The sequence below is a fragment of the Papaver somniferum genome, chromosome 8 (assembly GCF_003573695.1).
Source record: "Papaver somniferum cultivar HN1 chromosome 8, ASM357369v1, whole genome shotgun sequence".
In the NCBI taxonomy this organism is placed as follows: domain Eukaryota; kingdom Viridiplantae; phylum Streptophyta; class Magnoliopsida; order Ranunculales; family Papaveraceae; genus Papaver; species Papaver somniferum.
Genome location: NC_039365.1, coordinates 172,297,625 through 172,308,814, shown reverse-complemented (window position 1 = coordinate 172,308,814; position 11,190 = coordinate 172,297,625). Strand labels below are relative to the sequence as shown.

The window sequence follows — 11,190 nt, the reverse complement described above, 5'->3', positions numbered from 1 at the left end:
TTTGTTCACCCTATCTCTTTGCTTAATCTCATAGATCGGTAGTGGTTTACTGATTGATTTTTTCTCCTGAGAATAGCATGTTAGAGAAATCTCTCGATCAAAACCTTGCAAATTTTTTTGTTTTAAAATGATTAATGTAGACAACTAGAACACTTTAGATTCCATTAACAAATTATTTATCAGTACATCACATAGTTCATGTTAACTTAACATTCATAAACATATAAACACCCCTAAATAACTATCTTCTAAACTTCAACATACTACTTCCTAGATTGAACAAATCAAAAACCATCCTTCATTCTAAACTTCTTTTAAACAAACCTACACATAACTTTTTTTTTTACATCACCCTTTTTCCGTTTCTCCTGAGTTCCAAACTTTTGTCCCCTGAATTTTGTAGCGAGTTAATCTAGACGAACCTCTTGCTAAACCATCTGAACAATATCCACGTACTCCTCCTCAAACCCTGCTGGGATCTGAAATCCTACATGCTGGTTTGGAACACCTGGTTCTTCGATTCCATCCAGCAGATAGGGATGAAGCCGACCTTCATTACAATCAATAAATCTCTGGACCTCCTTCATCTGCATTATTAACTGATTCCCACAGACTTCACATGCATAGTAGTGAATCCGATGAAGCTGCCCCTTCCTGCACCTCACTGTTCTTGATGCAACTATCAGAAAATTTATAGGAACACTGTTGTGATTACAAGCCATTGCTAGGAGGTTTCTTTCTGAATTAACAATTTCTCTTCTTAAGTTCTCTCTGCCTATTAAGGTTTTGGGAATTCTTTCAACTACTTATAACACCAATTAGTTAGGTTTATTCATTTAATATAGTTCATTCAATGTAATAGTTAGGTTTAATTTATTAAGTTTGCTTTAATTATTTCTACCTCCTAGTCAGGTCATTCAAACCCTCTGCTCAAGTCCTCTGAATTATGAGTAGACATACTCTGTCCTTGGCTTGGCTCAGCAGCTTATCTTCGGTCACAGAATGCCTTTGCTGGCTTAACAATTGTTATAAGCCAAACCCTTCACTTTCTTGGGCTAAGCGCCCCTGATTTTGTTTCAAATCATACTTTTATTGCTTGTGGGGGATAAACATTAAAAACCTAAACACTCTCTGTTGTGCCTATCCTATCACCCTCTCTGAAAGACGTCTCTTCTAATTTTGATCACTTCTTAATTCATTTTAACTTCGAACTTTGCAACCAACTAAGGCTAAGCATAGCCTTTGGGTACCATAAGCAAGCTTCAATCACATTTATTTTTGTGTCTACTATTTTTTCCTACGGGTTTTATCTTTGTACTTTCTCCTCTCTCATGTTAGTGACCTCTATCCCTAGCTGGCGGAGCTTTGATTTTAAATTCCTAACCTTCACCATTATTCTTGCAAATTAAATCTCCTCCTCTCTATGTTAATATTATGCATTAACTGTTTTCTTCTTTCATCCCTTTCTATTTGATTTTGTTTTAGCATTAACTTCTTTTACTAAGGCATGCTATCTAAGTTTGCAAATATGAGCATTTACTCATCTAAATCGATTCTTGGTCCTCATCCCTCAACTCTCACCAACTACAATCAGTCTATTGTAGAAGGTAAACATTGTATCCTTACTAGACTCTTTACTCTCTCCAACCACACCATGAAGGAAGTTAATGATGCTCTTCGTTTTAAATGGGTCAGCAAAACAAATTCATCAGATCTAATGTTTGTCTTGATCATTATAAAATCAGTTTTGAAAAAGCTGAATCCAAATCCTGGGTTACTGTGACTAATTACTAGGTTATTTATGGTGATATACTTATTGTCACCACATGGTACCCCTCTATCTCTATTCCCTGTAGAGACTTACATTTATTTACTACTTGGTTCTCACACAAGACATTCAACCTCATATGTTGAATGAGTTAGTAGTATCTCAAATAGCTTCAAAAGTATGAATGGTCCTTTGCAAACGGCCTATGAACTGCATTCCACTAGAAGATGATACCGTTAGAATTAAGGCTATTCTCAACATAGAAGGACCCTTAGTGAAACAAGTTATAGTGTCTGTTGGAGGCTCTCCTAGAACAACGATAAACTTTGGATTCTATAAACTACCCTACAATTTTTGTATCTATTTCTTTCGTTTGGCTCACCGCAGAGAGCATTTCCCTGTACTCCATAATGGTGTTCTTGATCCCATGTATGACTCCCAAATTTTCTCTCCTTTATCTGAGCCGAGTTCTGATAGATGGTATATAGGCCATACAGGCCCTAAACATGTGTTAGAATTCTTTGATAGCCTATCTGACCACAATCTAGTCTTGAATTCTAACCCTGAAACTGATCCAAATCTTGTGCTGAATGGCGAGTTATTTATCTCATGCTATAGTGCATCTTCTTTCCATGATGTTGTTGCTTCCCCTTCGATATTGGGTAAGAGATCCTTCTCTAACAGCAACAATAGTCCTTCTTTCTCTCCAATCAAAAATCCTTGCTATGAGCTTGGTGATGGCTCTTCTTCTAAGATTTCTGTGAGTTGGACGACCCTTCGAAGAGCCCCATTTTCTCTACTAGATTTGACCCACAACCCGGATCCTTTGTTTACACCAAAACCATCCTTTTATATTCTCGTAGAAGATCTAGGTTCAGAAAAATCAAGTAATGACTCTAATTCTCCTCATCCTTCTCCTCTGGCTATCGATCAATATGGGTCAAATATTAAGGGTGATGAAGAGAAATCTCTGGACAATTGGAAAAAGGAATCAATCAATACAATAGCAAAGAACCAATCAACTACAAAGCGGGCAAAGGAATCCATGGTAAACCACTACCAATTCAATCCTTTTAAATTTTAGTTTTGATTTATCTTTTTCTTTATCTTAACTCTGTTTAAATCTATCAAATTTACCATCTTAGATAATAACAATTCCTTAACCTTGGAAATTTAGATCATTTTATAAGTTTTTTTTGTGAATTAGAGATTATACAATTTTTTTTTTTGGGTTTCTAGATAACTATGTTAGAAACTTCACTCTAAGAATCAAAGGTCAACACTTTATATATTTAAACTAGGAATTGTGAACTCCAGGTCTTCCGATAAGTATATGTGAATTAGAGATAACAACAATCTCTTCTTCTTTCGGTTATCTAGATACTTAGGTTAGAATTGTGAATTCAAGGTTAACATTCTAGAATCTAAGATAAAGGAATTGTGAACTTTACTAGCAACTCTCAAATAGAAAATGTGAACTTACAATCTAGTATACTAGATAATTAGGACATAATCTACTTTTTTCCTCAGTTCATTTTTAATAGGAATTGCAATAACCAGCTAGCTCTTCTCCGGCTCTTCCCTGGACTTTGTTGTACTAATTTGTTACCATGTTGACTGAAACTTTTAACAGAGTATAAGTAGTTGGACTTTGTTTCAACCAAATTATTGCTCCCACTTTTTCTATTTTTATTGCTTCTTTAATACCATAGTTCTCTTAACTCTATCCTGTTTGATTATCATCGCATCTTATTCGATATTGTACCCCCTTTTTTGTATTATTTCTTTATTAATACTAAAACTAGAACTTTTAATCTAGATTAGTCCTATTTTTAGGTAACTCCGACCAACCAATTAAAGTTAACTAGAACTAGCATTTAATTCCACTTTTTGTCCTCTCGCTCAACTGCCTAAAATTTCTATGGACTTCCCTGACTTCCCTTTATCCCCTCCTGGCTGGATGCATAGTCTCTTCTGTCATCTAATACTTTTAAAATGACCTTTCTCCCTAGTCTCTCTTAAATTCTTAGGCTTTTTCCTATCTCTGAACATAGGTTCTCTCTCTATTCCCTAACAGAAGGTGTAACCTTTTCTCCATTCTCTTCTTCACTATGAATATTCTTTCTTGGAACTGCTAAGGAATTGGCAATACCACGACCTCTTCTCACTTAAACAAGTTTTGTATATCAGCCAAGACGGACTTTCTTTTTCTCTCAGAAACTCGTTGTAAGGATGATAAAGTCTCCAAAGTCTTGAAAGCCTGTGGATTTAGTAATTTTACGTTAGTATCCCCTATTGGGCTTGCTGGGGGTTTAGGTTTAGCGTGGGGAGAAAACATTTATGTAGATATTATCCTCAAAACTCCTAGATTGATTAATGTTTCTGTCAATCCTATAGACTCTACTCATACCAAGACTATAATTACTTTCTTATACGACAACCACAAAAAACCTGAGAGAATAAAAAATTGGCTTAACATAGAAGCCCTAGCTGACCAAATTGACGGGCCCTTGGCTCATCATAGGAGATCTTAATGTCACACTGTCAGCGGTGGAAAAATCAGGGGAAAATCCTTTCAATCAGAATTCCGTATTGAATATCTTATAGATATCATATAAAATTGTGGCTTAGTGGATCTTGGCTTATTTGGACCAATTTTCACTTGGTCCAATAAACAAGATTCTTCTTCAAGAATTCAGGCTACCACAACGCTACTCTCACATATCTGCAAACACAATGTGGAATCTAATCCTATCCCATACAAATTCTTTAGCCAATGGTTGGAAATACCCGAAGCCCTTGAAATTATCCAGAGATGTTGGAACCAACCAATAGTAGGATCACCAACATTTAAAATCTCTACCAAGCTTAAACTAGTGAAAAGGGATCTATCCAAGTGGAATAAAAAAGTATTTGGAAAAATACAAACAAATGTAAGAATTAGTCTAGAAACAATAAATTCCATCTATAGCTCCAACCTTGATGGAACCAAAGATGATCTCACCCAAAGAAAAACGAAAGACTTGGAAACTCTATATCAAGAGGAACAACTTTGGAGAGAAAAATGCAAGGAAAACAATCTTAATTTTGGAGATAGGAAATACCAAATTCTTCCACTCTTGTACCCTCAATAGACATGGGAAGAATAAAATCTCAAGTCTGTCAGATCAAGAAGGTAACACTTTAAAAACATCTCCACAGAAAATCCTATTCTAAACTCCCAACCTGTCACCAGTCTTTTTGAGACTGAAGTTACAGATGCGGAGAATCAATACTTAATAACAACTCCTAGCTTCTCTGAAGTTGCTGGTGTGGTTAAAGCCTTAGAAACTGAAAAATCCCCTTGTCCGGATGGGTTCAACGGAAAATTCTTCGTGCACCAATGGGCCATTGTGAAATATGATATTGTTGCTATGGTACAACACTTCTTTCGCATTGGCATCTTCTCAAGGAATTTAACTCGACCTTCCTAGCTCTCATTCCCAAGATCTCTAATCCTTCCTCCCCATATGACTTTTGGCCAATCAATTTATGTAACACAACCTATAAAATAATATCCAAAATCTTAGCTAACAGACTCAAACCAATTCTGTCAAGGATAATCTCTCCTTTCTAATCTGCCTTTATGCAAAATCGGAAAATCACAAACAACATAATTCTTTCCCACGAAGTTGTTTATAAAATGAAAAAAATATAAAGGCAAAGGTGGTCTTATGGGAATAAAACTTGACATGAGCAAAGCTTTCGATAGGGTCAGCCGGGAGTATCTGATGTAATTGATGCAGAAACTTGGATTTAACGAGTCTTGGTGCTCGTTGATCAACCAATTCATCAGCACCCCATCCATTGTTGTTCTCTGTGACGGCTTCCCAGGAAAATTCTATAAACCTACGAGGGGAATCAGACAAAGAGACCTATTATCTCCTTATCTCTTTCTTCTTTGTATGGAAGGCTTGACTAGACTCCTAAGGCATAAAGAAGTAGAAGGGCAAGTCCAAGGAATTAAAGTTGCCCAAAACATCATCCATATTACCCATCTTCTCTTCGCCGATGATTGCATCATTTTTTCCAAATCTTCTCTTAGCGATGCTCAAAATGTTCTTAACATTATCAACACCTTTAGTTTAGCAATTGGTCAAATGATAAACTTCCAAAAGTCAGGCATTTTCTTTAGCAATAGGTTTCCTAATAAATTTGGAAAAATGATTATAAAAATTCTCAAAGTCCAGAAAATCAACATAACTGATCGCTATTTAGGTACGCCTCTTTTTATATGAGCTTCCAAAATCAAAACCTTTGATGCTATGATAGCTCGCTTTAGAAGTAGATTACAGAATTGGAGAGGGAGATATCTCAACCAAGCCGCTAGACTGTGGTAGTTAAGACTATTATTGAATTTCTTCCCATCTACCAGATGGCCTGTTATAAGATTCCGAAAAACATTACAAACCAACTCGTTTCCCTACAAAGAAATTTCTGGTGGGGGAAGAAGGATGGTAAAAAAGGCTAATTTTTAAAAGGTTGGACTGATCTCAATATTCCAATGTCGCTAGGAGGGTTAGGCTTTAGATACTTAGAAGAAAACAACCTAGCAGAACTAGGGAGACTTTCCTGGAACCTTTTAGATAACCCGGACTCAATCTGCGCGAAAACTCTGAAATCCAGCCATTATAGTAAGTGTAGACACCCTCTCGACCTAGAGGTTGGTACCACAGGCCCATGGATTTGGTCTTGTATCCTTCAGGGGATTGAGGTTATCAAACCCGCATTTTGGAAATAGGCAATGGCCAAACTATCCATATAAAGGAGGACTAGTGGTTCCCTGGAACCTTAGAATTTAGGTACCCTCAACTGCCAGATAACATTTATCTGTTAAGCCACCTGATATATGTAGACAGACAGGCATGGAATTTAGATGTCTTTAATGATTTGTTTGATTATAATACTGTCCAATCCATCTATTGCATGCCCTTTCGTCTTTACAAAACTGATACAATCAAATGGAAGTTGAATCCAAAAGGAAATTTTTCAACAACTTCTCTCTATCATAGCATTAAGAACTTTGAATCTATTACCAACTCTCCTTGGGGGCAAATTTGGAGTATGGATATCGCACCAAAAGTAGCTTTATTTATATTTAAATGCATGCATAACATGATCCCTGTGGCGGAGAAACTTTCAAAGTACACTGATACGCCAAACATCTTCCCTCTCTGTTCTCAACCCAATGAAACTCTAAAACACATTCTAATGGACTGCCCATTTGCTAGAAGTGTCTAGTTTGCTTAGTCTGCAAATCCCTTTGTGTTTGGTATTCCTAATTTGTCTTTGCAGCAATGGATCACCAGCTGGAGCTCAAATCCGGTGGGCTGGTATAATGAGTTAGGACCTTGGAATGATTTATGTGCGGCATTGGTTTGGCATATTTGGCTAGCATGATGTGACAAAGCTTTTAGGGGAATCAACCCGAATCCTCAACATACTTTTGGTAGTGCCAAAAAGTTTTGGATGGAGAATGCGCAGGCCCAACGAAGCATAAAACATAGGACACAATTGAATTTGGTCCTAAATCACACAAACCATTGGCAGTGCCCAGATTCTGGAAATGCAAAAATTAACTTAGCTAGTAATTGGAACAATTCTACTAGTATAATGACATCTGCCATGATTCTAAGAAACACTGTGGGCTATTGTAGGGAGGTGCGAACCATGGGAACTAAGGTGCTGAATAAGGATGTTAAGGAGGTGTTGGCCGCAATTGAGACGTGGAATTGGGAGTTACAACTTCAAGTCACTACGATCACTATTGAAGCAAACAACAACAATCTGATCAGACTCCTTCCTGGCCTTCAAAGCATCATGGATTGGTAAGCTAAAACTATGTGGGAAGACAAAGTTCCAAATTTTTTGAATGCTTTCTCTCATTCGAAACTATTTACTTATGTTTATGTTAGTAAAATAGCTAATTGGGTAGCAATTACATTAGCTAAAGCTACTGATAATGCAACAACAACCCGTAACTATATGGGTTATCCTCCTTCTTGTATTTTAAATATTTTGGATCAGGATAGACGGGGTGCCTGCACTCAAGTCTATGAACAAGTTTATTTTTGATTTCTAATTTTATTCAATTTTTCTTATAAAAAAAAAGATTTCAATTTTTCTTATCCAATACTATGTATAAAGCTTTTTAATGTATGCAAGAAACAGATTTCAAGCGAAATAAAAAGACTCAGAGGGCTTTCGGATATACCATCCCTCCGTTTTAGTTTAGATACCTACGTAGGATTTTGCACAAAGCTTAAGAAACACATATAATTGCTTCTTTTTTTTCCACAATTATCCTAGGTTAGTATTTAAGACTTATAGTTTTTAGACATCTAGGTTTTTGTTGTTTACTTAGAAACATTCAAAATTAAAGGAAGTGTATAGAGAGAAGTGTTAAAAGTGTGTGTAAAAAATTGAAAAACACAATTCTCTCCATGTTATGGCCTAATTCGAAGATAGGGACAAGTAAGGATAAAAGGTGGAAAAAATACGAAATATAGCAAGTATTTTTGGACAAAAAAACCCTCAATTTAGGCACCTAAACTAGGACGGAGGGAGTCCAAGAAGAAGATTTTCCATTGATTGAATCGAAAAGTCAAAATTAATTGGGAAACTTACGGGAATTGAATTTCAGAATGAATTGAAAGAACAAAAATAAATAATTATGAATTTATAGAAGAAGATGTTTTGATTTTTAGGGATCACTTCTTCTGCTTTTGTTTGCCATATACCCACTCTTGTTTATAATAAATGACACTTTGTGTTGAAATCAAAATGTTGATGAAGCAGAACATTGTGTCGTGGGGCAGTGATTCAGATATGTTCGGATTTATAACTTCTGGTCAAGTTCTCCATACCTGGGAGTTGACATTGTATATGTAATCTACTTCGTTCCCCGTACTTTGTGGTTCTCCTTGTTTTTCTCTTTAATACTCCCTCCGTCCTAGTTTAGACGTCTAAATAGGGGATGTTTTTTTTTGTCATAAATTACTTGCTAGATTTTATATTTTTTCACTTTTTATCCTAACCTACCCCTATGTTGGAATCAGGTCCTAACATATAGAATTGTGTAGTTCTATTTTCTATACATAATCTTAAATACTTATCTCTCTATATTTTTTTTTGTTTTGAATTATTCAAGTAAAAAACAAATACTAGACATCTAAAAACTAGATACGTAAAATACTAGCTTATGGACGGAGGGGGTATAAGTCTTCTTTCTTCGAAAGCATAAATAAATGAAACTTCTAAAATTAAAATATTGTACCAAAACAAACACGAGTTGCGAAACACCGTGAAGAAAACTAGTAAGTTATAGTAAAAGTGGAACAGGAGTGAAAAGAATTTAAATTAACCTTCTCTTCGAAAAAAGGAGTGAAAAGAATTTAAATTGGCAGTTGCGGTTTGATCCTTTTTCGCCAATTTGATCAAGCATATGTTATGTGAGATTGAGGTGATTCAGGTGAATGCTTTCAGAATCACATTGTAAAATTGGACTCTTTTATGGCTCATCATTAAACTGATCACCAGTTGCATGAACCCATATAACTTCTTATTTACAAAAGTTGGATACTGACGGACTCGAACCTGAGACGTTCGATGAGCTAGGCTGAGGTGCTAACAACTTGCATGATTGAAGCCAAACAGACCCCAAGCACAAGGCTCCAACAGAACAAGCTTTAATAATTTACTACAAAACATTATCCTCGCTGTTAAAAGAATATTTGAGACACCGATTACTCTAGATATTACTTTTCTGAAAACCTTATTGCACTCGTTACTTTAATTTTCTTCAACATCTCAAAAATAAGCAAAAAAACCAAGAAGATAACTTAAAATATCAATAAAAATGGCTTCCATAACCATTATCATTCTTTCCCATTTTTTCATCTTTCTGAAAAAAAAATTACGGCCATTTATATTTCTCCAACCCTTATTTTCTGGCAACAACATAAATATAGGCATGAAATTAATGAAAGGATACATTTTGATGATTAGACAGATAGAACTTTACATGGTTGTAACTAACTTAAAATCTTAAAACTTCTCTAAAAAAATTATGCACTCCGTAAGTTATCAAACTTTATGGTAAGCTAAAACTATTAGTGATTAAAGAAATTGTGATTTATTCCGTGAGGTATTGTTGGGAGAAATTGTGATTTATTCCGTGTAGTGGTAATATTTTGGGATCCCACACTAAAGACTTGGGTTCAAGTCTCACCCTATGCATTTGATTAGGTATATTTATATATCTATATGTATTTAATAATAAAATCCGAGATAGCGGGGTTTTGGGAAAACTTATTTTTTGCACATTTGACTTTTGGTTTTTGAAAAACGTTTTAAGGTAATTATTCTCTAATTAATTGTCTTTAATTTTGGAAATATTTTCTGCCCGTTTTCTTACTGTTATGGAAAGTTAATTGAGGGGAGTTACTCAAAATTTATTTTCATTAAATTTAATTGATTCTCTTGAGTTATATTAGACCAGTTTTGCAGAGGATGAAAACACAGAGTTCTTACATCTATTGTTTCTGATCAAGTGTTAGAAAGAGTGATAGTTGGTTCGATTTCTCAAGATGCATAGAAATGGAACAAGAGAATATCAACTGTTTTATCCCATAGGGTTTTTCGACAAGTTTTGACTGCTAACACAATAAAGAGGCAGAGTCACGAAACACCTTAAAGATAGCGACCTAATCCACGACTCCGCTGTTTGAGATCCGTTTTGATTTTTGTATATTGTTTCCAACATGTATATCGATTTCCGTGTTGATGTGATGAATTTACCCACTAGTCAATGGCATGAGAAGCCATGGAATTTAGCTACAAGTGGACTCGCACAGACGTTAACGTTAGCAGTAAGCACAATTTGGCAAACATCGCATTCCAATTTCCAACTCGTTCCTAATAACATCCAAGATATAGCATTTCTGGGCTCTAGTCTTCCTAAAGATCATAAATAATGCAAAGGGACAAACTTCAAAATTGGATGAAAACATTTGGAGATTACTTGTAATAAAATGAAACCTCAAAAAATTCTACCACACAAACAACTTCACATCTTATATCATCGGATTGTTAGTTGTAATTTAGTCATTTCCTCGATCGGATCAGAGACCTTCAACATTTTAGATTGACATGAGAACCGACCACACTCCGAAACCGTTTGTGCCTTATTTGCAAAATGTCATTTTATCAACTCCCTCCTAACTTCTACATGGCAAGAGAGGTTCGCTCTCATGAAAACTGCTCCGCATTTGTCTTCTGTTGAATCGATATTGCCACTCTTCATCCACGCTGCCAAAGGTTGATACGTAAAATGCCTTCTTAAAGGGCATTTCACTGAATCACCTGGATTAAGATCATACACA

General features: G+C 35.6%; 1 protein-coding gene across 1 annotated transcript; it reads left to right on the top strand.

Annotated features, from left to right (window-relative positions):
* Window positions 1–2,107: 2,107 nt before the first annotated feature.
* LOC113303988 lies at window positions 2,108–7,935 on the top strand. The gene is made up of 2 exons (XM_026553079.1): window positions 2,108–2,816; window positions 7,465–7,935. Exons 1-2 carry the CDS (start codon window positions 2,196–2,198, stop codon window positions 7,486–7,488), a joined length of 645 nt encoding a protein of 214 aa, XP_026408864.1. The 5' UTR covers window positions 2,108–2,195; the 3' UTR covers window positions 7,489–7,935.
* Window positions 7,936–11,190: the final 3,255 nt, after the last annotated feature.

What these genes read in the sequence shown, in the direction of transcription:
- LOC113303988 (XM_026553079.1), top strand. Translation starts at nt 2,196, where the DNA reads ATGTATGACTCCCAAATTTTCTCTCCTTTATCTGAGCCGAGTTCTGAT. An exon ending in AGCGGGCAAAGGAATCCATG is followed by an intron (nt 2,817 to 7,464) that starts GTAAACCACTAC and finishes GGGCTATTGTAG; the next exon opens with GGAGGTGCGAACCATGGGAA.